Source organism: Elaeis guineensis, chromosome 1, assembly GCF_000442705.2.
Source record: "Elaeis guineensis isolate ETL-2024a chromosome 1, EG11, whole genome shotgun sequence".
In the NCBI taxonomy this organism is placed as follows: Eukaryota; Viridiplantae; Streptophyta; class Magnoliopsida; order Arecales; family Arecaceae; genus Elaeis; species Elaeis guineensis.
The window spans coordinates 147,044,982-147,071,796 of NC_025993.2; the positions used below are offsets into that span (position 1 = coordinate 147,044,982).

General features: G+C 36.1%; 1 protein-coding gene across 1 annotated transcript; it reads left to right on the forward strand.

Moving 5' to 3' along the window:
* Positions 1-797: 797 nt before the first annotated feature.
* LOC105061272 (clustered mitochondria protein) lies at positions 798-26,541 on the forward strand. Its single transcript, XM_029260752.2, is given in 32 exon segments — positions 798-927; positions 1,608-1,863; positions 4,988-5,049; positions 7,012-7,201; positions 7,294-7,425; positions 7,674-7,818; positions 8,312-8,505; positions 8,607-8,657; positions 8,660-8,707; positions 9,650-9,733; positions 9,736-9,784; positions 9,976-10,104; positions 10,894-11,048; positions 11,133-11,308; positions 12,306-12,410; positions 13,380-13,498; positions 15,915-16,023; positions 16,098-16,190; positions 16,628-16,762; positions 16,894-17,064; positions 17,186-17,272; positions 17,977-18,111; positions 21,188-21,343; positions 21,430-21,498; positions 22,345-22,503; positions 22,699-22,755; positions 22,838-22,878; positions 23,111-23,230; positions 23,326-23,635; positions 23,724-23,831; positions 24,831-24,902; positions 25,948-26,541. Coding segments are annotated over 31 exon segments (4,164 nt in total). The 5' UTR covers positions 798-927; positions 1,608-1,616; the 3' UTR covers positions 26,404-26,541.
* The last annotated feature ends 274 nt before the right edge of the window (positions 26,542-26,815 follow it).

A 26,815-nucleotide genomic window follows, 5' to 3' on the forward strand; every position in this document is an offset into this window, starting at 1 on the left:
TAATCATAATAAAAAAATTCAATCATTTATTTAAATAAAAAACTAATAATTTATGATGCTTTAGATTTTGCATGTATATGAGACGGGTTCACGAGCAGGACAAGAGCAAATCCTAATCCACTCTATCCCATCAATGAATTTATTAATTTTTGATCCAGCCCATCTCTTGATCTATTTAGTCGATCTATTTATCTAACCATAAATTAAAACGGATTGGATCCACGGATTATCTGTCCCATTGCCATCCCTAGCTCCGGTGGCAGTCTTCCAAACATTGGAACAGCAGCAGCCACATCCTGCATCAAAAGGAAACCGCAGGACAACTTACCAACCTTGGCATCACGGGCTAGGCGTAGAGCACGGGTTTCAGGGTACTTGCAATCGTGTGGAGCGCCAAATCAACTCTTCCATTTCTGCTGGTATCCAAAACATGCCAAATTTATTTATTTTCCGCTTGGTGTGTGTTGTTCCTCGCAGACAAGCGGATCCGAACACAGATACTTGCATAATTCAACATAAGAAAGAAGTAATTTCCCCATGTAATCCCATAATTACCTATCCAATAACATCCCACGACCCAAATCTTGCCAAACTGCGCCTCTCTAATCACATAAACCCTCGCTTGCCAAAACCCGACGAAAACCCTAACCTCGAAATATCAACCCCTTTTGGATGTCGCCCCACATTTTTTATTTCCCTTTTATCCCACGCCACAAAACCGACCAAAACATAACGTGTTCTCTCCTCATATATTGCAAACGATTTTTTTTTTTCCAAAAATATATAAAAGGGAAGGAGCAAAGGCCTAATTCCAAGAAAGCCCTTTCATGAGGGGAAGGGCTCCAATCATCATCTTTACAAGCGCCGCCCTCTGACTCCTTCCCTTCTCTCCCTCAACGCCTCCACGCTTCCCCTCCCTTCTTTCAGGTTTTCTCTCTATCTCTTCCCTTCTAATCTCACTCCATCGGGGCTCCTTACCTTTCCGCCACGTCCTTTAGCTCTCTCGCGCCTCCCCATCCGAAGAACTCGTTTGGTTTCCTCCGCTTCGATCGTCTACTGGTCGAAATTCGATATTTACGATGTTTTGAGCCTAAGTTTTTGTTATCTGGTGTTAAATTTGCTCTTCTTTCGGATTAGAAGGTAGTTTTTGTGAGGGGTTTTTGGGTGCAATGGGCGGTTTGAGCTTCTATTTTGATGAAAAAGCGTTAGTTTAGCGGGGAATAATTCTTTTTAGGTTGGGGATTTTCTACTGCTGGTGGAATTTATCTGTTGTTTTTAATCTTTGTTTTTGAGTTGACTGCTGGGTGGTTGACATCGGGATAGATGATCAATAAAGGGTAGCATATTTGAATGAATGAGAAGAGTATGCTTTTGGCATTTTTACCAAATGTTTTTTCCCCTTGTTTTTATTTTGGGCTTTCAAAGCTCAAAAGATGCTGTGCGGACTGATTAGTAGTACTCGCTGTATATTTATTGGCTTCTATCTAGTGCAATAAAGTTATTGTTAAAGGATGGTTTTGTTAAGTAATGTATCCGAAGTAACTACGTATTTTTATTTATTTATTTATTTATTTTGAGTATATTCTGATTTATTATACTGGATCCAGGATCAAAAGATGGCTGGAAAATCTAACAAGGCCAGAAACAAGGGGAGGGCCTTGAATTCCAATCCTGCTGATTCTTTGGAATCGGAATCAAAGGCACCTACTTCATCATCCTCGAATGCTGGTGCTGGTGCTCTATCTAATGGGGATGCCAGTGGAATTCAGGACACAAGCAATAAGTCCCCTGCAGAAAATGTGGCTGTTGCTGATAAGGGAGAGACGGCAAATCCTTCAGCAACAACATCCAAGCAGGCTGGAGGTGATGTTTTCATTCTTCATTCAGCATCTTTTTACCCTTGTATTGGCTTTTCAGCTAATGCTGAAGTCCATGTCATTCTTGTTTGCTGTATAACTTGTTATTGTTCACTTCTCAATTGACTGAAGATAATACTGCTACTTTGAGATCACACAATCAAATCCTGGTTGCTTATCAAAATTAAATTTGTTTTGAATTTCTAACTAGGATTATTTTGTGCTTTGAAGTGATTTTGTTGATCTTTTAATCTCTGTACAGCTTGAACTTATTAATATATGTAACTTGTGTAAGGGACTTCAACTCTCAAATCTCAATGCCTTTTGTCTTTTCTTTGATTCTTCAAAGTCTCAAGTCCTTGCGCCCTGTGTAAGAATACGGAATTGTCAATGACTTTCCATTCCTTGTCATTTATCTGACAATAGGGTTTGGTAAGATTCACTGTGACTGTATTCAGATGCATTATGAGGCATGATAGCCTGATATGCTGTCTAAACTTGAGTATTTATAGCTTCTTAGCTACCGTACCATGGTGAAGGCAAACTTAAATCGCAAGAGCTCCATGGATACGCCCCATGGACAACCATTAAACGTATTACTGATGAGTGAAGAGGGAAATCTGTCCTAAAATGTCAACTATAAATTTTGTCTCAAAAGCATATATATTTTAGTAATGATCATAAAAGGATTGCTTCAATCATTACACCCATATCTTGTATTTAGATAATGCTATCATTAGCTTATCATATACATAAACTTGTTGTATCAAAGTGCCAACAGATTGCAGTTCAGCTTGGTCTGATTGATAAGTCAACATAGATGTATAGGTGCATGTTGGTATATGACAATAAGTTGCTCAGGAAGATCATTATTAAATTGAAATGAGGTTCGAAATTTGGTTTCGGCATAAGTTTTACCAAGTCCGTCAAATAAGTTTCATTTGTGGCAGTTTCAAGTTTTGAAATTTTAGCTACAATTAAAAAATATCAAAAATACCAGAAAGTAGGAACATAAAAAGTGTTTATAGTGTTGTGCAGGCAAAAATTTGTAATTTACAAATAAATAAGAAAATTCATGTCCTATGTCAATTTGGTTTGTGCATGTCATTAATTATTTGATACAATCTTTTTAAGAATTGATCTCTAGGATAGCTAAATCTGTCGAAAATGATGCAATATATATATATGTCTTTCTATATATTTTTGAACTTGATGTTGAAACCCTTCTAATTCTTTCTAAAATGGATTCTGGAATCTGAGTTTGATTTTCATATGTTTGTCAAAAATCAAGAAAAAATGAAAAAAAGACAAAAGAGCTTTACAAGTCCATATATGTATTTGTGTTTGTATATACACATATATGTATGTATTTAGTCTCTTAGTTTTGGATTGGCTCTGGCCAAAGCCAAAATATTCTGGCTACCGAGTTTTGGTCGAAACATCAAACTCATCACCATGCTTTCCTATTTCCACAAACAGGATTTATCTATGATCCACATCCTCAATTTGTAATGGGTTTATAGGTATTTTTGATTGGACAAGAAAATTTCTAGGAAATATGCCTTCAAAAGTATTGTTTTTGGATCAATAAGTATTTAAATACGTGGCTTTCTATCTGGAATGCCCATTATTGATTGTTGATTAGTAAAATTGAGATTTTAACCCTATCAAAAGGATGTTGTCTCAACTCTCTCCCTACATGTGTGCATGTTTGCATGCACGTGTTTTCTAGTAGTAAAGTTACTTGTCAATTGGGTCTTAGTAATATCTATGGATGTAACTTGGCATTTGCTGAAAGTGGTTCTAGATATTCGCAAGGTAGGCACTCAAAGTAAGTTAATCATCATTAACTAATGCAATGTGGTACCATGAGGCATGGATTGTGATTGTGGAGGAGGGAGCAAGTGGAACTCTGTGTATGCATGGTTGAGAAAGGATTTTAAGGGTTTTTTTGGGTTTTAACACATTCTTAAAGATATTCTAGTGGATTTTAAGTGGTAATGTAAGAGCAACAATGTGTGGCTATCAATCTTATTTAGATAACATCCATTGTAGATCTGTTATGAACGTTCAGCATAAGAAGGAAGAAAATATCCAAGGACTAACTGTTGAGATCTGATTTACTTTCACATCTGATTCAGTAGTTGTACAATAATGAAGGTAAAATATGACAAAAGATGATCAGAAAGTGAGAAAAGTTTTAAACCTAAAACTATTTTTTATTTCATTTCTGATTTGCTGATGGAAAATTCCCATGTTTGCATTTCAAATTTCTGACTTTTCTTTTATCTAAACTCTACCTTCTATTTAAAACTTAAACAAAAACTTCCCACAATCGCTGATTGCTTCCTCCTAAAAACACTGAGGGAATATGTAAAATTCATATACATTCTGAATAAACATGCAATGGACTCATTTTTGGTACTGTGTCCTTGAAGCATTTCATCTTTTTTCGTATCGTTGTTGCTGGCTGCTCTTATTATAACCTAGTATTGGACTTGTAACTAGAAGACCCATAACCTAGACTATCAGCCCATGTCCCAACTCCCAACTATTTGGTGTCCACTGTCTGAGTTGTCGTTTGCCAATCATTCCTATTTAAAGCTAGCTTTTGTTGTTATTTCAAGCATTTTCATATTAGCTCCAGTCTTTCCCTCCTGCATCAAGAAAAATTGACATTCATTTTTTGAGTCTCAGTATGCCATACCGACCTCCATACTCGGCATAATGACACTGTACCAGCATGGTATCAGTATGAGATCTGATACAGATACGGCGAACCATGGTACTTACAACCACAATTATGGGCTATAATACTTGTGGGAGCACTGCTAACTTTTTTGACTGTATCTGAAAAGTCTGTAGCTTTATTATAACAACAATATTTATGATCCTTTGGATGTTTTGTGAGATTGGAACTCCTGGTTGGTTTTCTTTCACTTATTGTGTTGTGTTTTGTGCACTTCTTTTTTCTACTGATCTTCTTTACTAGTTCTACCATGATCTAGTAGTTTTGGATTAGCTTAATGTGTTCTTTAAAGGCATTTAGAAGTTGGCCATTTCTCTTTTTCTGGAACAAGTGGAAATTCAAGCTAGCAATATAGAAACTCTTTGTGTTTTTTGGTGGGCAGGTGAGCTTCATCTTTACCCTGTTGCTATCAAGGCACCATCTGGGGAAAAGCTAGAGTTGCAGGTAAGATGCTCATAAACAATTGATAGGTGTATTTTTGAGCAAATGGAGTCTTCTTTTATTTTTTAATTTTTTTAAATGCACTAGAAAGATGGGGTAGCCCTCCCTTCATATGCCAAAGCCCCCTAACCCTGATGAAGGTGAGCTTAACATGTCTTTGGCACAAGCATTCAGAGATGTCAGCAGCAAGCCAGCTGGCACCTTCGGTGAAGGGGGACATGTAGTTACCATGAATATGCTTCTACTAACAGTAATCCTATGATTCTGTCCCTTGCATTCTTATGACAAACGCATAAGCACACTTGCATATGTTGTTTCATATGCAGAAGTCCATCTTCATGTGTCTACCTGCAATCATAAATGCCGACTTTTTTGGCAATATGTCCATGGAAGTTTAGGTTTGTCGTTTTTATGAATGTTTGAAAATTCTACATACATGTTTCTAGTGTTCGATTTTTTGAATTAGTTAACATGCAGCTACTTTTCTACTTTGGTTTTTCTTTGGAATATTGGTCATTGTATTTTTTTTATGAGTTATTTTTACATTTTCTGATGAGCTGTAAATCATCAGGGAAACTAGCATCCATCTAAAACAGAATTTCCTCTAGCTCTTCCTATTTTCTTTGCTAATTTGGTATGAGAGGTTACCATTTTCCCATGAGTATTTATTGACATTATTGTTGCCTATATCAGTGGCTGCGGTAGTTAGAGGTGAAAAATCATGCCACTTTCTTGAGCATACACAAAAGTTTAGTACAATTTAGCAATTTATAAGAAGATAAAAATGGTTTTTGTTTGTTAACTGATATCATGCCCTGTATGTTTTTGAACAGTAGACACCATGACAAAAGTGTAATTTGGTGAGGTCTGCCATATGAGTTACATTCAAGTAATGAATATGGTGAAGATACACAGCCACTGTGGACGGACCTGAGGAATTTATTTTTCTAGATTCAGGAGTCATGATTTGGAACTAGGAAGTTTGCACACATTTTACAAGATTTTGTTGCTTTATCCTAGTTGAGCAACATTCTTACTTTTAGTGCAAAAGAAGTTTTAGATATCCAATAGTGTTCCCAATTTGCATGGGAATTTTTCCTTTTTGTCTTCATTGTTTTCTGATGGAATTTTGCTTACTGTAAATCCTACCGATTAGTGGAGAAGTAAATTCAATTGAATAGGCAAGAACCTTTAAGCCTGTATCATATGGATGCTTCTTTCTGCATGTTTACCTGGGTCCATTAATTAATGCTACTGATTATTGGGTTTATGAATTGATCAACTTAATGTTGTTGAAAGGACAATGAACTGATCGGCAATAGAAACAATTTAAAAAAGATCTAGAGAGGACATCTGTTTTCATCTGATTTGCAGGTTGCATTGGAAAAGAGCAAACAACTGCAGAGTTTTAGTGCAGCAAGATAATAACATAATAAGAATATTTATGCCATTCTGATGAAGAAGAGAGAAGAGAAAATCTAATAAATAATTCGATTGTTGATATCAAAAATTGAGCAAAGATAAAAGAAGCTGGGAACTGCTCCAACTCATTTCTTAATCTAACAACTCAAAATCTTCAAAAGTAGTCCTTTGGCCATGAATTCCCAAGAATGACTAGCTATGCTAGTTGGCTGGCAACCACACTGACAAAGTGAAATACAAAGCTTCCTTGAGTCAAGCAACATGGCTGTGGAAAACATGGGCTTCTTGTGCTTTCTTGATCAGAGTGTTTGACATCAATTGGCAACCATGCTCAGTTTCACATGCATCTGAAACATCAAATACCAAATGAAGATTTACTTTATACTGGTTTTATTTTTTCCTGTGTGGTTCATAACTTGGAGTTACATTATCTACCGAACTTCAAGTCTTTTATGTGCTTCAGTTGCAGCATTCTAAAACTTTTATCCGTTGCCCAATAAATTTGCATCCCTGTAAATCCTAATTTCGATTTTGGACATGCAGCTAAGTCCAGGAGATTCTGTGATGGATGTCAGACAGTTCCTTCTTGATGCTCCAGAGACATGTTTCTTTACTTGCTATGATTTGATTATGCATACTAAAGATGGGTCAGTTCATCATTTAGAGGATTACAATGAAATTTCTGAAGTTGCAGATATCACAACTGGTGGTTGCACCTTAGAGATGGTTGCTGGTATATCACCTTTTTTACAAGTTTCCTTTATCCCTTCAGCTTTTTGGTTGTATAGGTCGTAAACTGGTGGCATTATGACTGTGCTTTTGCAGCATTATATGATGAGAGATCCATAAGGTCACATGTACGCCGTGCACGAGAATTGCTCTCTCTTTCGACTCTTCATGTCTCATTATCTACACTGCTAGCTTTACAGCAAGAGACTGCACAACAAAAAACTTCAGGTTCCTATATGCCATGCATTGTGCAATGTTTTCAACCTCATGCATTTTGTATCTGTAGTTAGCTGTTATGCTAAATATAAAAGTCATCATTTTTGGATTGCACTGTCATAACATTTTCAATCCTTTTTTTTTTTTTTTTAATCTTAGTAGTAACTTTTGCATGTGGCACGTTTCCTTAAAGCTGGACTGTGTGCAGTTTTACCATCAATTTTCATCATATTTTTACTGTTGATCTAATTGTTATACAGAGAAAACGGAAACTCCAGATGGGTTAGGTTTCATGGAGGACATTACTGGTTCCCTCCACAATTTGGTGACACCGATGCCTAATGAGATCAAATGTGCGGAAAGCATTGTATTTTCTTCTTTCAACCCTCCTCCAACTTACAGAAGGTGAATCACTTTTCTTTAGATCTTTCTTCTTTGATTCTATCTTGATCTGTGTAATGTTTCCTTTTCAAACTTTTCACCCACTTATGGTTCAATATTTAGTAGATCAATTTGTAGTTGAAAACTTACCTTCCGAACTTAATATGTTTAACCCCTCTGTTGCAGCTATATCTAGGAACTAGGAGTTATCTGGAAAAATAAAAGAACAAACACATTGTGTACTGCTTTTAATAATCTGCTACTTTATGCCTTCTTTTGCTGAATCACCTTTCTCATTATTTACCTACACTAAAAAGATTTACGACTATGACATCTTCTTAAGGACTGTGTCTAGGGGCACTGCACATCATGGTCTACAGTTTTCTGTTTGAATAGCCTTCAATGGATCTTTGGTAATTTAATCTTTAAACAAGTTACAAAATGAACAGCAATCACTTTTTCAGCAGGTGTATGGCAGGTGGAAGGTGCTAATTAATTTTATTCCTTTCTTTTTCAGGCTAGTTGGAGATCTGATTTATATTGATGTAGTGACATTAGAAGGAAATAAATTTTGCATCACGGGGACCTCAAAAGCTTTTTACGTGAATTCTAGTACAGGGAATATATTAGATCCAAGGCCATCAAAACCTGCTTATGAAGCAAGTACCCTAATTAGTCTATTGCAAAAAATCAGCTCCAAGTTCAAAAAAGGTAGACAATTTTTTTTGAAACATTAACAATTCTGATATTTGGAGTATAACTCATGTATTTTTCCATTGCCATTAATTAACAATTAGATATACATTTTGAAGGTTTTCGTGAAATATTGGACCGAAAAGCTTCTGCACATCCTTTTGAAACTGTTCATCCCTGTTGCCACCAAATTCATGGTTGGGACACTATCCCATTCCAGGTATAAATGACAGCGGACCTTTGTATTCTTTATGTTAAGCCTTCTGTCTTCTTTCTAGGTTTTTCTTGCATTATAAGATGTAGTGCTTTCAAATTTAAGCTGCACAGACTTTCTTAAGATTTTATCTTACAGATTATTACTTTGATTTATGAAATTCTTTTCTCCAAGGCTATTTTCTTCTTCTTCTTCTTTTTCAAAATTCCGCCAAGCTTCCTAAAATTCCATACATGAAACTATATAACTGCAAACGATATACTACGAGGAATTCTGTTTGCTGTAACTGAAAACAGCAAGTGTTTAGTCTTTCAAGGTCCGCAGGCCATAGAAGAGGCCTAACCACTGCCTTGAGAATTGCTTTTGGTTTTAAAGGCTTATAATTTCATATCCATGTCCAGATCTGACTCATGGTCTGGAACCATAGTTAAGACCATGTTGCTGCTCTTCAGTGGTTCTGTTTGCTGATTTCCTTCCTTTTCAGACTCATAATGCCATTTTGTTTCCTTGACGCTGGCCGTTATTTCTTGTAAGATGATCGTCAGTCCATACTATAGCCAGTGGAGTTGCTTTCAAATACAAAATTGCAGGTGCACTGTGTCTCACGTGGTGCGTGCAGCTCTGTATGCATGCTCTCTGTGATAGCCATATGGTATAAATGTTGCTGAAATAAGAACTTAAGTTAGAAGCATAATTTTCTAATAAGTTTTTGCAACTTTTTTGTCGTAATTACTGATTATTATATATGAAATCGTTATAAAAGTATGTTACTTTCACCAATTTTTTTGGTCCAACTTACATTACTCTGTATTTTCAGAATATATATTGTTTTCATCTAATTTAGATGCTTGTTATGTTGTAAAATATGCCCCATTACAGTCCATGTATCTAACCTACATCTATTTTTATTTCAAATGCTTACAGACTGCATGTTTTCAATATTTGCAGGTCATGAAAGGGATGCAGCGAGAGCAGAGGATGCCTTTGCTCTTTCATATGGAAGCGAACTAATTGGCATGCAGAGAGACTGGAATGAGAATTACAATCCTGTCGGGAATTTCCTCATAATACTCCCCAAGAAAGGTGTATATTTTCATATTCTTGATGCAGATCATCCACCGTATTGTGTTTTAACCCTTTTTGCAATTTTTTTTGCTTTCAATTGCACCACCTGCGGTTGTTTCTTCTAACAAATACATTTTGTTTCATTTAATCACATAAGAAGCCCTTAAAGATAGCTTTCTGTATCACTTATAGAGATCATTTTGTTGCAGGATACTACGTGACAGGGCTCTTTATAAAGTGACATGTGATTTCGTTGATGCAGCAATTAAAGGTGCAATTGGAGTCATCAACAGATGTATACCCCCTATTAATCCAACTGATCCAGAATGTTTCCATATGTGAGTGAATGAAGAGAGGTTTCTCATTATTTGTCCTTTTAATGAGATGTCTGGCATCTTTTTGATACAATCATATATCCTGTTAGCAATAACCTTGGATTCTCAACTCAGTAGATGAAAGTAATGATGGATCTTCTCTGCATTAGATGACCAGTATTTGAATGAACTTGCTCATTGTAGTCGGTTTTTGGCTCATAATTCATCTTTTCTTTTTTTTTTCTTTTTTTTTTTCAGTGGTACACTTCCAATGTATGCCACTCTTCCAAAGCATGGTCTGTGGCATTTTGACACTGTTATGGAACAGTCTGCAGCATCCTCATATATTGGTGAATATTTAATCACTAACAATATATGTAATTTTCAATGATTATACAAGTACATGTAGAAAGCACTCAACACCTGCAAAACCACATGGACAAAAAGAAAGGCGCATGCACACATGCACATATGTACAGGTATATGTACATATATATCTACAGATAGACTGACCGGCAAATAGCAGAGAGAGGTGTTCTTCTACACATGTGATATACAGATGGGTAGCATGTTTGTGATTATCATTTGTACTCCTGCTGACTGTTTGAACTATTTGTTTAATTTTAACTGCTTCTTTCTGATGTACGTCACATTTTGAAGTTTGCATTTATCTCTAGCTTCATCTGGCATGCCTTTTGGCTGAACAGAACCGTACATGCATAATAATCAGCCATTTAATTAACCTTTGTTATTCCAATTTTCCATGGAACTCTATTGTTCTTCTAATTAACCATCCTTTCTACCTTCTTGCAGGTATGTGCACAATAACATATTCTTTAGTTTTGCTGTGGATGCTGACCTTGGGCAGATCTCAAAAGATCAAGCATTGACTGTTGAGTCAAAATCTGGGCATGGTATTGACAACTGCAATGATGTGACCTCACCCAATTTATTGGCGAAGACATCAGGTAATACATTCTGTGGGACCTGTGGCAACTCCAGACCATGCACGTCTATGAGCCTCAACACTGAACAATTTTGAAATGTTTCAGATCATACTTCTGATACATCTGCTGAGGCACAGATTTCTGACAACGAGCAAGCTACATATGCTTCTGCAAATAATGACCTGAAAGGAACTAAAGCTTACCAGGAAGCTGATGTTCCTGGACTTTATAATCTTGCTATGGCTATAATTGATTACAGAGGTTACAGAGTGGTAGCACAGGTGCATCATAGAGATCCTTTTTGCTTAATATCTTATATTATAATGACTTTTTTTGAGACTTTTCTTAGCTGTGTGCTTTTTCTGGTTGTCCTTTTTTTTTTCCCTGGTTTCAACTTTTGCATCGTCTAATTGCATGCACCAATTTTAGTCATTTCTGGTATTCTCTCATTATTGATGTTTTCTTAAATAAATTTTGTTAATTAGTGGTTCAACATATGGCTAATTTGTATTTCTATGTAAAATCATTGAAATCATATTTACATCCTCTGTATTTCTTGAATCTAAAACTTTTTCACTCTCTTTCCAAATATAAGTTAGTAATTATTGTCAAATATTAAGGAGTTCATAACTTGCAACTTTTATAGCCAGACTTTCAAAATTAAGAAAGAGAGACTTGCAACCTCTTTTTTTTCTTTGGGACCAAACATAGGCTGCCTCCATAAAAGAGGCGAGAGTGATGACAAAAGTGTGTGTGGGGGGGGGGGTGGAGGGCAAGGGTTTAGGCACTAGAATATGCTTGTTGTGCAGATGCTGAGTGCATTTTAGGGAGAACGTACAGGACTGTAAGTTGCCTCATGGATGATATTTTCTCTATTCTCTTATGCATCCTTTTTTTGTGTATGGGTATGCTAAGCTCGGCTATGCATGCAAGGGAATGCAACCTTTTGATTTCATCCACCAAAGGTTGTGAAATACTTAGGGTGTTTTTCAGTATTTTTTTTTCTTTTCTTTTTATTAAACCCTTTGCTTTCTTTTAATATTTATAAATAATAAATTTTCATTTTGATTCTATAATTAAACAGATTTATGGCCTTGCCATTTTATAATGTTAACCTTTTTCCTTTTACTTCTGAAGCTATTTTGTTATTTGAGTAATTTCTTATCCCACTTAACTAACCTTATTTGTTTTAGGCAATGCACTTCTATCATACCATTGTATGAATCATTGCAAGCTTCAGCTTTTCTTTTAGTCACTATGTGCATATTCAATTTGCAGAGCATTATCCCTGGCATCCTTCAAGGGGATAAATCAGATTCCCTTCTATATGGTTCTGTTGACAATGGCAAGAAAATTTGTTGGGATGAATCATTTCATTCCAAGGTGAGTCTCCTTTTATGCATTTTGCTTGTCACTATCTGTGATGGTGTCTCTCTTTTCCATTGGAAAACATCAATCTCTCTCGGTTATGAACTTGGGGCTGATCACAAGTCTCAGTTTTGGATGTCCAGTAAACTTGGAGGGGCTTATTGATTTATATTATTGAGGTCTATTGTAAGTTTATGCAGTATAAACTCCTCTATAATTGATGAACTTTCTTAATTGTCCCGGCAACAATTATCTGGGTTTCAGTTGATTTTTTTTAAAAAAAAAAAAATTATATGTGGATGGTGAACCATGTTCAAAATTTGGCTATGCTTGTGTCTCACTGATTTCTTGCAAGAAGTTATTATAAGCACAATTGTAGCTTGAGTCACTTCTTACAGTTTTACATGGATGTGCTTATCTGTTTGTTTAGTTTGGCTATCAAGAAATGGGTGTAGTAGCAACAATGGCTGTAACGATGGCCACAGCCGCCACTTTATCCAAATATTATGGGGTTGTCACTAGTTTCAGTGGCTGCACAATGGACAAGCATTGTCTTTGGACAAATTTGAGCAGGTAATTATTGGGCCTTCAATAAGGTAGACAAGCAGGCAGGTTGTCTGTTGGCCTTGGTTTGAGCTACAATTGAAGCCCATGGCAAGGCCTGCCCGACACTTTCTAATCTAGGATGAAGAAAATGTGCTAGGTAGAAACTCATCATGGATCACTGCTGAGCTTTTTGTGGAATACACAACAAAGAGATTTTATTGGAGACTATTTACATGTTTGTTTGAATAGATGGTATTTAATTGATCAAGAAAATCAATTCTGCATGATTTGACTGTTGTATATTTCGATAGTATAGTGACATAAATCATGCCAAGACTTGTTTGAAATTCTATTGTTCTTATTGTTTGAAATAACATTTTCTGCATTTCTTATCAGATGTCCTTATTTCATTAGTTTATACTTTTGTTTAAAAAATAGGTAGTAGAGGCTGCTAAGCGCCTTCATTTGAAGGAACACACTGTTATGGATGGATCTGGCAATGTTGTCAAATTAGCTGCTCCGGTGGAATCCAAGGGTATCATTGGCAGCGATGACAGGTCACACAGATGGCTTTTTTGATATCTTTCTTCATTTTATTAGTTATTTTACTAGTGTATTTTTCAAACAATGCTTGTAAAAGATGCTGACAAGCCTGGTTATGTAACTGTTACTTCTTTACATGATTATTGATTTGTCCTTCAAAAATTGTAAAGGAGCAGCAATTTTAACCACCTTCATTTGGGTTCAAGCAATATTAGATAGTAACTGTTTTCTCTGGAGAAGCGATATCATATTAGGGAAGCATAACTTTGAAATGAATGTCCTTCGAGTTCTGGTTTGCTGTAGTTATGCTGATAACCAATAAGAGCTGGTGAGCAGATAATAAATATGATGAAACCAACTGGAACATGCTTTTTCAGTGTATGCGTGGATGCAAGCATGTGCTTTTTTCTGCTATCACATGTTATGGCATGTAACCATGTGGGAGTTAATGAGGCCTTAAAAACTAAAGTTTATTAGTGTAATCTTGTTTGAAGTGTTATTAGGGACACCTTTCACTGATATAATTGTAAACTCCAAGCAAATTTATGGAACTAATTTTATTGGATCGTTGTCTGTGTCTTTCATGCTAAATGATGTCTTTTCTGCTGTTTATTCAGTCTTTCTTTATTTAAATGCATGCTTGTAGTTGTATGAATGTTCCTATGCCTGCCCTCCATTGTCTTCTGCTGGTTATAATAAGCAGCTTTCAGTTTTATCAATAATCCATAACTGGAATATTAGATTTTATAGAAAAATGTTCTGATATTTACCAGCTACTTTTCTGTGTTGAATATACTCCCCATTAGGTTTCTGCAGAAAATTGTAGCTTGATTTTTGTAGGAGTGTACTTTTTAATGGGTAGATTGGTGTATTTGTTAGACTCAATTAAAGTAGAATTCTTTTCTCAACAATCATGTGCTCCATTATCATTCTGATAACTATCATCTGCAAAAAAGGATAAGCACTTGAACCAATATTTTAAGTCTCATTATTGGGCCCCATAGTGGTATCTTATTGATAAGGTAGAATGGATACAGGACACCTCCATACTAGCACATGATACACTATTGGAGTTGGCACAACACCATACCGTTCGTCAATATGGAGGTGTACTGAGCCTTCATACCATACTGGTAGTTTACTAGGCCAGTATTGTACACCGCATATTGCATGATAGGCTGGTACATGTCGGTACTTAAGTTGCTGCTTGAGGCTATATTTAGACTTGACAAATAGCAATAATTATGAGTTTTCAGGTCTTGCTGAAATTATTTCACTATTATTCTTAATACAACATATAAAATGCTAGAATTATACATGCACAACCTTTTCATATTATGGCATATGTGGATGTTCTTATTTAGATGCTTGAACTGATTAGTTAAATGTGTTATTTTTCATATGCTTTAAAACTGGCAAATATTTTACTTCATCAAGTTTTTACTTACTGTAGGATTCATACCGTTGTCTTTGTTGACCATTTATTTAATTTCTTAAACAAATTTTGTGATAAATATAGAAATACTGCACTATTTGGGGCATTTAAAAGAAGATAATATAAACTTTAGGAGGGAGTCAACCTGGAAACTTGAAACAGCTTTTCTATTTTGTTTATTAATTGTTTAATACTACACTGGCTGTTGAAGTTCCATTTTGTTCCAGCATTAGCGTTCTTGTTGTTTTCTGGTACTTGCATATCCCTTGCTTGTATCTTGTTGTGATTTGGAATCAACCTTGCTCTTTAACATGATTTTAGGCCTTGGAGTAGCACAGGAATGTTATTTTTCTGATAAAAGAGCAATAAGTGTCTGGAAAAAGGAAAAAGCTTATAACATAAAATCTAATGTACTGGCTACTTCACTAAAGAAATTGCCTAAATTGCCAACACTGCTGATACTGATGAAAGTTCCTATTGTGATTAAACATTTTCCACAAGTTCTTATTTCTAATCTTTATTCTCACCTTCCAGTCTTGCGCGAGATGGCTTGTAAGAAAAGCAGGTCTCTATCTGAACAAGCTTTACTACTGAAATCAATAACTTGATAAGATTTTGTAGGCTTTCTGGGAACAAGTCTTTCTTTTTGATCACGAATTGTGTTTGTAAAGTCAGATCATACATTTTGTCTAGAAACTTCTTTCAATTCTAGGCTATAGAGTGCCAAAATTTAGTCTTGTTTGACGCTTTCCCCACTGCACCTAAGGAAAACCACAACAGCATCTGCAACAAAAATACAAAATGTCAGCTATCTCTATATATCCCTTTTATGCTGCTTCCATGAGGACTATCAGATACTCTAATTAACAATCAGTATACCACCATTCTTATCGGAAATCGGTCAAGTAATACTCACTGAATTGGTATATAAGACTAGAGTTGCAGCTTCTTTCTTATTCATTCTTTGTTTTTGATGTTTCCTGTTTCATTCTTAGGCACTACCTTTTGGATCTGATGAGGGTGACTCCTCGTGATGCAAATTATAGTGGACCTGGACACCGGTTTTGTGTCTTGAGGCCTGAACTTGTTGCTTCCTTTTGTGAGGTATGCTCCTGTTTAACATATATAATCCTTTTCAGAATGAAACACTGATCCTTTCCTAATTTATCATGCAATAGGCTGAAGCTGCAGAGAGGTCACCCTCTAGACCTAAAATTGCAGGAGAGTACTCAGAGGCACCTGATTCTCGAAGTTCTAGTTCTCATGTAATGGTGAGTGTTGAATATGAGGCAATTTACAGTTCAGGTGTTTTTTTGTCCTTTGTCTTGATAAAGCACAATGTTGATCATATATTTCCTTATCTTAAAAATCTGTCATTTATCCTGCCATATTTGTAAAGCATGCGACTCTGTTCTATTATGCTGCTCTATAGGTACTTTTTTGCATGTAAGTGTTTATTCCTGGATTGAAACCATAAAAAAGGGGCCACTTGTCACTCCTGATAGTGCTCTATATTTTCATGCTGGGACATGTGGCACCTTTTGTCCACCTCTATGTTAGTATAAAAAGTCTTAAGGAAAAAAATCTGCAACATGCACTTAAGAGTGCTATTAACACTAATAAATTTATGCTAGATAATGTAATATAATTTTATGTCAACAAATGAAAAACTTTTAGCTGCTTATTCTCAAGCTTTTGCCTCTGCTAGGGAACACCTGTAGAAGTGCAGACAAAAGCTGGTGAAGAATGTGCTTCTGCACCTGCTGAAGTTCGGACACCAGGCGAAGATATACTTCTGAATCCAAATGTCTTTACCGAGTTCAAGCTGGCAGGCAGTCAGGAGGTAAACTTTGTATAATTGAAAATGCCATATGAATTTCACCTTCAATTATTTATTTATTTGTTTATTTATTCCACATTAATGTGGTTTTTTTATATATGTTCCTTCTGATCTCCTTTACTCTTGATTATTAGGATATTGCTACAGATGAAGCAATTGTGAGGAAGGGTGCTTCATATCTTACAGATGTGGTTCTTCGGAAGTTCGTTCAAGACCTTTGCTCCCTTGAGGTCTCACCCATGGATGGCCAGTCATTAACTGATGCACTCCATGCTCATGGGATAAATGTTCGCTATCTTGGAAAAGTAAGTTCTCTTGATTTATGGTTTGGATTACTGTTCATGTCCAGCAAGTTCTCTTGATTTATGGTTTGGATTACTGTTCATCTCCAGAAGTCAATGTACTGAATCTCATTTTGTTCCTCAGGTTGCTGACATGGTCAAACATTTACCTCACCTATGGGATATATGTTCCACCGAGATTGTTGTTAGGTCAGCAAAACATATTTTAAAGGTAACCACTGTTTTCATGTTAGCTAATTTAACATGCTTTCTAGCTTCTATGATTGAAAATGATAGACTGAAGGTTCCATTCTGTGGGACATCATCTACATAATTCCTCTCAGACTCTGGTGGTCATGAATTGAAGACACTGTCTACGGTGGATATATGCTTTAGAGTGGACAAGTGTTTGGACACTTTGCTAATTTGGTAGAAAGTTAACTAATTGTATACAACTATGTAGTCAAGCATAACAACATAGTGGTAATCAGAATTCTATCTGGGATTATCTGTATTCAAAATGTCCTTGAATTGGAGCTTAACATTTTTATAGTCACTTGGCAATCTAGAGTCAACTAACTTTTAGTTTGGTGATGAACTGACAATCATAGTTAGTATGCTTGGTCTGTAAAGCTGTATTCTCTTTCTATGGACAGTTGAAATGTTTTCACACCAACTAAAAGCATCTTAAGTACCCGATCCTCCATTTAGTTTAGTAACTGAGCCTGATTGGCCAGCATTACCATCTATGCTTCCCTCAATCCCTTAATGAGTGTCAATTAACTAGAGGTCCCTGCTTAAAATGAATTGGTGTATTTTGAATCTAGTATGTCTGTAGAATCATGTAACACACTCCTTGTGAATCAGTTTCACCAAAATGTTGTGCTAATTAAATTGTATGCTATCAGGTTAAGAGTTTTTTCTGCTATCTTGCAGGATATGCTGAGGGAATCACAGGATCATGATCTCGGGCCAGCAATTGCTCATTTCTTCAATTGTTTTGCTGGAAATATTTCACCTGTTGGCACAAAAGGCTGCACTAACAATTCACAGTCAAAAACCCAGAAGAAGGTATGGAAGTATCTCCCTCCCTCTCTCTCTCTCTCATGTCCTTCTTATTGCATTAGGCTCTCCTAACCCACATATAGGACTTATCTGCTTGTGTGCGTGTGGATCTGTACATAGTTTTACTTGTAATCTTATTTTCTTCTTTGTGTATTAATATTTTACTTTCTGTTTATTAATATGAAACAAAATTTAGATTTTTTTTTTATAAAAAAATTTCTGTACAGAGTTGTTGAGGAAGTTTTGCATTACTCAATTAGCCAGGAAATCATCACGTGCATACTTTAGCTGCATTGTTGAGGCAATGACAATAGAAAGAATTTTCATTTTCTTGTCTGTTGATTAAACTGTAATGGACTGCTTATTTTTTCCGAGTATAAATGAAATCTCTTGATGGGATAGAGCTTCAAACATGGACAAAAAAGCCTTAGCAATGAGACCATGAAAGAATTTGGGGAATATATTCTAATCTGTTATGAACTTTGCTGTCAACTAGTCAATCTACTTAGCTATGATAGAAATCTAGAAGTGGACAAGGGTTGGAAGGGGAAAAGGCATCCTAGTTTAGAACTGAGAAATATTAATGCTCTGTTTGGTTGCCAATAAAATAGAAGAAAGGAAAAATGCTTCGACAAAGAAGGAAAATAAGCAAGAAAAAGGGATTCCAGAATTTTCTTTTGTTGCTTGAACTGAGAAAATTGCGAAAGACATACATTTTGATATTGAGGACTAGATCAAATAGCCTCTATTTATTTTCTTTAAGTGCAGTCCATCTGGCACAGGGGGAAAAATTAGACCTTATAAAGTTTGGCACTTTTTTCTTTTCCTTATTTTCCCCTCCATAAATCTTCTTTTGATTGGCAAAAGGTCGAAGGAAAATTCTTTTCTAATTAGCGTTATTTATTCTGTTAGCACTTGCCTAAGGTTTGAAGACCAAAACTTAAGGCCTATATAGTGATAGGTAAAACCAGTATGAAAATCCTAGATTGAAGGAGACAAACAAAAAAGAAAACCTTGATGCTGTTAATGTTAAGTATAGCAATAAAGGAGGGGGGGGGGGGTGCGGGGCGCAAATATTGCTGCTGCATTACCAATTAGCTGATCTAGGCCTCAGAATATGGTTCTCATCTCAGACTCAGTTCTTGTTGCGTCATTGGAATCCTCACCTAAATTTTGTAAATGCCTCTCCTGTTTTTCTTGAGAGGAGTCACGCCTGCCAAATGAAATTGGAAATGTTGTAATATATTAAAATTTAATTCCTCTCTTAAACTGGCATGTCCCATTGCCTGTATTTGGGAGGAAAACTCAATGCTTGTGAGTTTTTAATTGGTATTAACTTTTCAACCTAATGTTGACTCAATTTAGAATATCTAATTTCAAGAATGAAAAAGGAGTCCCTATAGCCCTTATGAACAAACATTTACAGTGTGACTAGGGCTTAGATGGTGATAAGGAGTCCACCTCTAAAGAAGTTTATTTTTTCAGAAAAGGGAGTCATATTTAGTTAATTGTAGGCTACAATTCATCAGTGTATGAAATTTATACCTAACACTTTTCGGAGCAACCCATAGCATGACTTTTTAGTTCAGAAGAATTGTTATTTTAGCATCTCAAGGACTATCGTACAAAACCAAATTAGGACATTCAGGAATCTAGAAGCTGGAATGCTTGTAGACTCAAGTTCAGGTGTAAAATGTGAGTGTCCCCAGGAAGCATCTTTGCAAATAATCCTGTTGGTTGCACAAGAATATAGACCATGATGCATACATAATAAAAAGGGTTATAATCTACAATAGTTAGGATCATGGTTCTCCATACTGGTAACTAATTGATACTTGGTATGGGAACTGTATGGGGCATTGGTATGATGAACCGATCTGTACCAAATACCAGTACTGTACTAGCATGGTGGTACGGCTAGAAACTAGCCATGGTTAGAACCTCTCTATATAATTATGTTGTATTAAATCTTAAAGATATTAGTGTACTTCTTTCTATTGCCTTATTTGGCATTTGAAAATTTTAAGCAGTGTTCTGTTTTTTCCATATATTAGAACTACAACATTGTTGTCTGCGCAGGAACATCTAACCTTGTAGCATTTTGTTTCTTCCAAAATGCCAAACCCCATACCTCATGCTTATAGTCCCTAGACAAACAAATATATCTTAAATCCACCATTTAATGGTCAAGCTTTTAGACTGATCTCAGTAGAGATATTGTTGTGATATTTTATCACTTATTTAAAACCCTGTTTTTAATTAAATTAGATCTGTTGCTTTGGAATATTGTTATTAACAGAATATAAGCGTCAATTTTTCTCTGAAATTTTATCCTAAAAGTTTTGTTAAGTTAGCTGTTCTATTTCTGGAAGAGGGTATGTTCTCCCATACAATTTGCTTGGTTTACTATCCCACTGTCTCTGGTTTTAGCATAAATGTAGTGGCAGTGCTGGTTCTTGAATCTGTAGTTTTCTATCTTTTGTATGTCTTTTGCTTGGATTATGATCATGAAAGAGTCCATTACCTCAATGTTGGGCATATTTTTGGTAGCTCAATGGTTCTTAAAAGCATGGAGTGTTAAATTAATAATCAAACATGTGCTGTCCTGGGTTCTTGTCTGGACCTCTTCATTCATTCATGTACCAATTTGAAACCATGAACAACATAAAAACTTGTTATTCTGGCTGCCTTTTTTTCTTTTTCTTTCTTTCCTTTTCTTTTTATAACCGACCCTCTTTCTGCTCTAGATTTGTTTTCGGTCCTGGCTTCTTGACTCCTAAGGATTTGCCTGCCATATCCAAATTCAAAGAAGCAGGGGAAGAAAGATTATGTCTTCTCTGTAAATGCTCTAATCCAACCTATCAATATGATGCTAACTAACCACATCATATGTGGCCCATCTCATGGTTAGCTGAGGTATCTAGACTAGCTGTCTTTGCTGCTCCTGGTTATACACCATGATTTTCAATTCCTTATTTGTGTTTCTCCTGCAACTTATATGAATATTATATTCATGTGATTAAAAAAAAAGATTATTTTGAACTTTAGAATGTTCTGCTGATGGTTTAATTTTCATTTCCAGGGCCAAGAGAACCATAAGTCTCTAGATAAGTCTGGAAAGGGGCAAATGAGGTGGAGACATGGAGCATCATCTAAAAAAGGTCACTCAGCACATTTGCTCTTGACATCTGAAGGACTTTGGTCGTACATTCGGGAATTTGCTAGACTCAAATATCAGGTACCATTATTCAGATAGCTGCTTCTGTTCAAAACTTAAAATAATCTACATAATGCTGTGTCCTGAATTAGTTTTCCTTGATCTAGTTTGAATTACCAGATGATGCAAGGATACGAGTAAAAAAGGTTGCAGTCATTCGTAATTTGTGCCAAAAGGTGAAGTCTATTGTCAGCTTTTTTTCTTATCATACACCGGAAAGAATGCATGCCTATTAGAAACCATGTTATAATTTCATGTGGTATGATTGGAATTCTCAAGGCAGCTTTTAATGTATATTTTTCTTTAATATAAATTTAATATTCATAGGACACCGTCTGCCTATTTCATGCAAATTTACCTGTGTTATCTGGACATTCTAAGTTTTCACTTAATTGGCGTGTCATACACGATGTTTACACAAGTCATGATAATCCTTGACACTCAAAATCATCAGATCTTGATGTTATCACTATCACGGCTCAACCTTCAGCACTTCTACATAAAACTTGTCAGATCTATTATAACATTTAGCAAAGAATTTATTAATTTCATAAATTATGAGGCAATTGGTCTAACTGATTATTCATTATATGCATATGTTTGTGCATATTTACACAAACATCTACATAGCTACTGATGTTTCCATGTCGAATTCTTGAAGGATCCTGTCTTAGATTCTTTTGAACACTTTGATACTTGAGACTCATATCGTGTGTCTTAATAACGCAAAATGTTAAATGGCATTTTGTTTAAAAAAAAATTAATACTGGTTTAATAAATATACAATAGAAACCATGTTTTAGTTTTTCCTTTAATTATCTAGTGAACATATGTAGGCTAGTGCTTAATACTGTGTACTAAAGGTGACTGAGACTTGTGATACATGTTAAGGATAGCTGTTTTGTATGATTTGCTTGATAGTGCTGTCATGATGTACTTGTTTTTTTTTTCAATATTGATATTGCGATTTTCAGAACTGTGCCATCACAGAGCCCATGTATCATGCATACTTTCTATGACAGGTAGGAATAACAATTGCTGCACGCAAATTTGATCTTGATTCTTCGGCACCATTTCAAACCTCAGATATTCTAGATCTCCAGCCAGTTGTGAAGCATTCAGTTCCAATGTGCTCAGAAGCAAGGAATCTCATGGAATCCGGGAAAGCCCGACTGGCTGAGGTATGTGAGATGACTATTTTTGAAGACATTTTTTAATCTTACAATATGATTTTGCAAGAGTTTTAAACTGTGTGAGTATGTGCATGAAAAGTTATGCAATACATGAACTATGCTGATTCATGTGAGCATTTTCATGTGTGTATATAGTTTCTAGTTAGCAGATGGAATGTGTAATATAATGCTCTTATGTTTCAGGGAATGCTAAATGAAGCCTACACCTTTTTTTCTGAAGCATTTTCTATACTTCAACAAGTAGGCTATTTTCCATTCCTTCTACTTTTCTTTGGATTTCTCCTTTGGAGTTTTGTGTAACTTGGTCAGCCATGGTTTGCAGATTACAGGTCCTATGCATCGCGATGTTGCTAACTGCTGCCGGTATGATCCTAATTTTTCTTAATATCAATTGAGAAAATATTACCTATCTAGCACCAACAGGCAAGACATTGCAGAAGATGTATATAAATTCATGAATATGTATATGGCATGCTTATTTGATCTGTAACTGTCCTATGGACAAGTGCATTGAAAATAGCATATTTCCAAATATTGGATTGTCCCTATTAGGCTGTCCTCTGGTTCTTCATGTCATCTGTTTCTTGTTTTTCAGCTATCTTGCAATGGTTCTATATCATGCTGGTGACATGGCTGGAGCTATCGTGCAGCAGCACAAAGAACTAATCATAAATGAGCGGTGTCTTGGTCTAGACCATCCTGATACTGCACACAGGCACAGACATATGTTTGCGCTGCCTATTATCCTAAATAATCACATCTTTTGCATCCATTTTGGCTCAGCTGCTTTTACATTCTGTTGTTTTGCAGCTATGGAAACATGGCTTTGTTCTACCATGGCCTCAATCAGACCGAACTTGCTCTGCGGCATATGTCTCGAACATTGCTCCTGCTAAGTTTGTCATCAGGGCCCGATCATCCTGATGTTGCAGCAACTTTCATAAATGTTGCTATGATGTACCAGGATATTGGGAATATGAATGCTGCACTCCGTTATTTGCAAGAAGCACTAAAAAAGAATGAGCGGCTTCTTGGTCCAGAGCATATTCAAACTGCTGTGTGTTACCATGCTCTTGCCATTGCATTTAACTGTATGGGTGCCTACAAGCTTTCTATTCAGGCATGTATTTTGCATCTTAAGGTACTTGTTATTGGATAAACTAGGGATGTGATTAGTTTATGATACTGACTGTTTCTTCTTATGGCAGCACGAAAAGAAAACTTATGATATACTTGTTAATCAACTTGGGGAGGAGGATTCAAAAACACAAGATTCAGAAAATTGGATTAAGACATTTAAATCGCGCGAGCAGCAGGTAAATACAAGTTTCAGTATTTTGAAGCATGATCACAAAAACTGAGTTTTGCAGTGAATCAGGAGAATATTGTTATTGTTATGAGGGATAGGTCGGCAACTTCCAATTTCGTCATTAGACCTATGATGTTGGAAAAATTTTAAGTGTTATATTGTGTTGAAACAAATTAAATCATGTGACTAGCTACTGAACAAAAGGGAAGAACACAATTTAGAAAAAAAAAAAAGTTAAGAATAAACTATTGATATATTAGAATGAATTATGAACCATTGACATATTTTACTGGAGAAAAGTGGTCACCCCACCTTCAACTTGTGATAAATCAGAAAATCAACTCTTAATGAAAAATTTAAAGAGGAAACTGAAAACATGTCAACCGAGTAAAGTATGTTACAAGTGGTTCACATGCAATTCATGTGCTTAATTATACTCTGTAATGCTTTTCTCTTTTGATATCATCCCTTAACATGGATGGGTGGATGGTGTTTTAGCATTCTATCATCAAGAATGTAAGACTTTTTTCACATGTTTTTTAAGACAAATGGCACCTTTGGTTACAAGAATAGAATGATATTGTTTGCATATAAGATCACTGTAATCTGTTTCACTTTTCTCTATCCTGTAATGAGTTGTTAGGTATTACAATTTTCTGAGTTATTCAGGCCCTTGCCTTTTTATTTTCTAAGGTTTTCATGGTAACACCATCAAATTTCTATTCAAGATATTATGTAAGAACAGTCAGTCGTGCAATTTAGTTCTGTAGATAGGTTATGAATCTTTCATTTTTTAAGAAAAAAAATTAAATTTTGCTAATATTGGGGATGCTAGTTACCAATAAGAACCTGGCTATATTACTCTGATTGGTGCTTTTTAGTAGTATGGCTATTCTGCTTGATGCTTCTGTGGTTCTTACCCGGGCTGGATCTAATTTGGTTTTGCTTTTTCTTGATATGTTTATGGAAGATGGCTTTGTTTAACAATAAATTACTTTTGGGCCAGGCAAGTGCACAGAAACAAAAGGGGCAGGCGGTCAATACAGCTTCTGCCTTAAAGGCTATTGATATTTTGAAGGTATGTCCAAGCTCATGTTCGTAAATGCTTGTGTGCATAGATTTGCTCGAAACTGAAGTTTTTATTTGTTTGTGTCAAATCATTTGACCATGAACTATCTTCCCTGATATGGAATGGGGTAAATCACATTGCATATGATTAAATTTTCGCATTTCATCATTTGGAAAATGTTGTAGGAGTCTATTATCCGGCAATGCATGGCAGAAATGTATTAGTGATCATAGCATTCACAGATACTTATTTTTAGCATTCATAGAAACTTATTTTTTAAAGTTTTATATCTAAAATTTCATAGCACATATGCATGGATGGGTTTACTTCTCCTAGGTCATAGTTGCATAATATGGCCCCAAAATAGATAGTTTTTCTAGTGATAAATGATTTTCTTTCTTTGTGGTTAATGAGTGTATCCAAGGTTTGCAATACCAGTTTTGATATGCATACCAGTATCATTCTGGCACAGCAGCGACACTTGGTGTGCCCACCATATGCAGTATTGGTTTGCTATCAATATAGTACAATATCCTCGGTACAGGGCGGCGTAGTCCAGTATTATGAACCATGGGTGTCTCTAAACCAGCAAAATGTTGGTCAAGCATGTGGTTCAAGATGTATTGATCATGATTAAGCTGGTCTGATTGGTAATTATATTGCAATACTTGTACATAATTTGAAAGCCTTTCCCTTCTCACATTAGAAGAAAGAGGACATTGTCAAATTCACTGTTGCCTAGATATGTACATGATTCACAAAAGAAGTGCTTCTTAGTCCCCCAAAATTCTAATTGCAACTGTCAGCAATAGGCATTTGTAGTTTTGCACAACTCCTGCCTGGAATTGTTTGGCTTTGCCTTTATATAATAATAAAGATAAGAAGAAAACACTTGCGAGTTAGACCTTGTGCTGCGATCTACTGTTACTGCATTTCCTTACGGTTCATACACTTCAATGTAACAGTTGGATCTCCTGTTACATTCTCTATATCCGGACAGGCACAATATGATTCTAATGATATGCTTCAACAGGCTAACCCTGATCTATTACAGGCATTCCAAGCTGCGGCTGGGGGTTCTGCAAATACTAGTGCATCATCAGTCAATAAATCCCTTAATGCAGCTATTATTGGGGAGCCTCTTCCTCGAGGTAGGGGTGTTGATGAACGAGCAGCTCGTGCAGCAGCAGAAATGCGGAAGAAAGCTGCAGCTAGAGGCCTCCTTGTGCGCCAGAATGGTGTGCCTGTCCAAGCTCTGCCCCCACTGACACAGCTCCTCAGCATCATCAACTCCGGTGCTACTGCTTCTGAAGCTCAACCAAATGCCCAGGCAAATGAACCTGAGGGGGAGGCGGACAATGGCTCCACCTTGAATGGTACTCCAGTTGGCACAAAGGATGCCAATGGATCAGTTGAGAACCATGATGATCAAGGTCCTGTTGGGTTAGGAACTTCTTTAGCTTCATTGGACTCCAAGAAGCAAAAATCAAAACCAAAGGCTACAGCTTGAGGAAGGAAATGGCGGCGTTTTTATCAGTTGGGCTATATAGCCTGCAGTTTTGAACATGAATGTGATTTTTAAGGACCACCCAACTTTTTGCTTCATATGGGGGAAAGTTGATGATAATAAATGAGCATTTTCATTCAATCATAAAGATTTTCATAGGATGGCAGCAACTGGAGTCATGATCATCCAGATTAGATGCAGAAGTTGGTTCGAACATGTTTTCCCAATGATTTACTCGAATATGGATGCTTTCGATCCTAGCAAATATCCAAACTCCAGTTGACGGTATGGACAAACCTAGGTTTCATTTAGAATAAGTGGTTGCTCGGCCCTTTGAATTCAACGAGGCAAACGCGGCAACCATGCGTGCTTTTTTCTTCATACAGCTGACTACTACTTTCTAAATGATGTATTT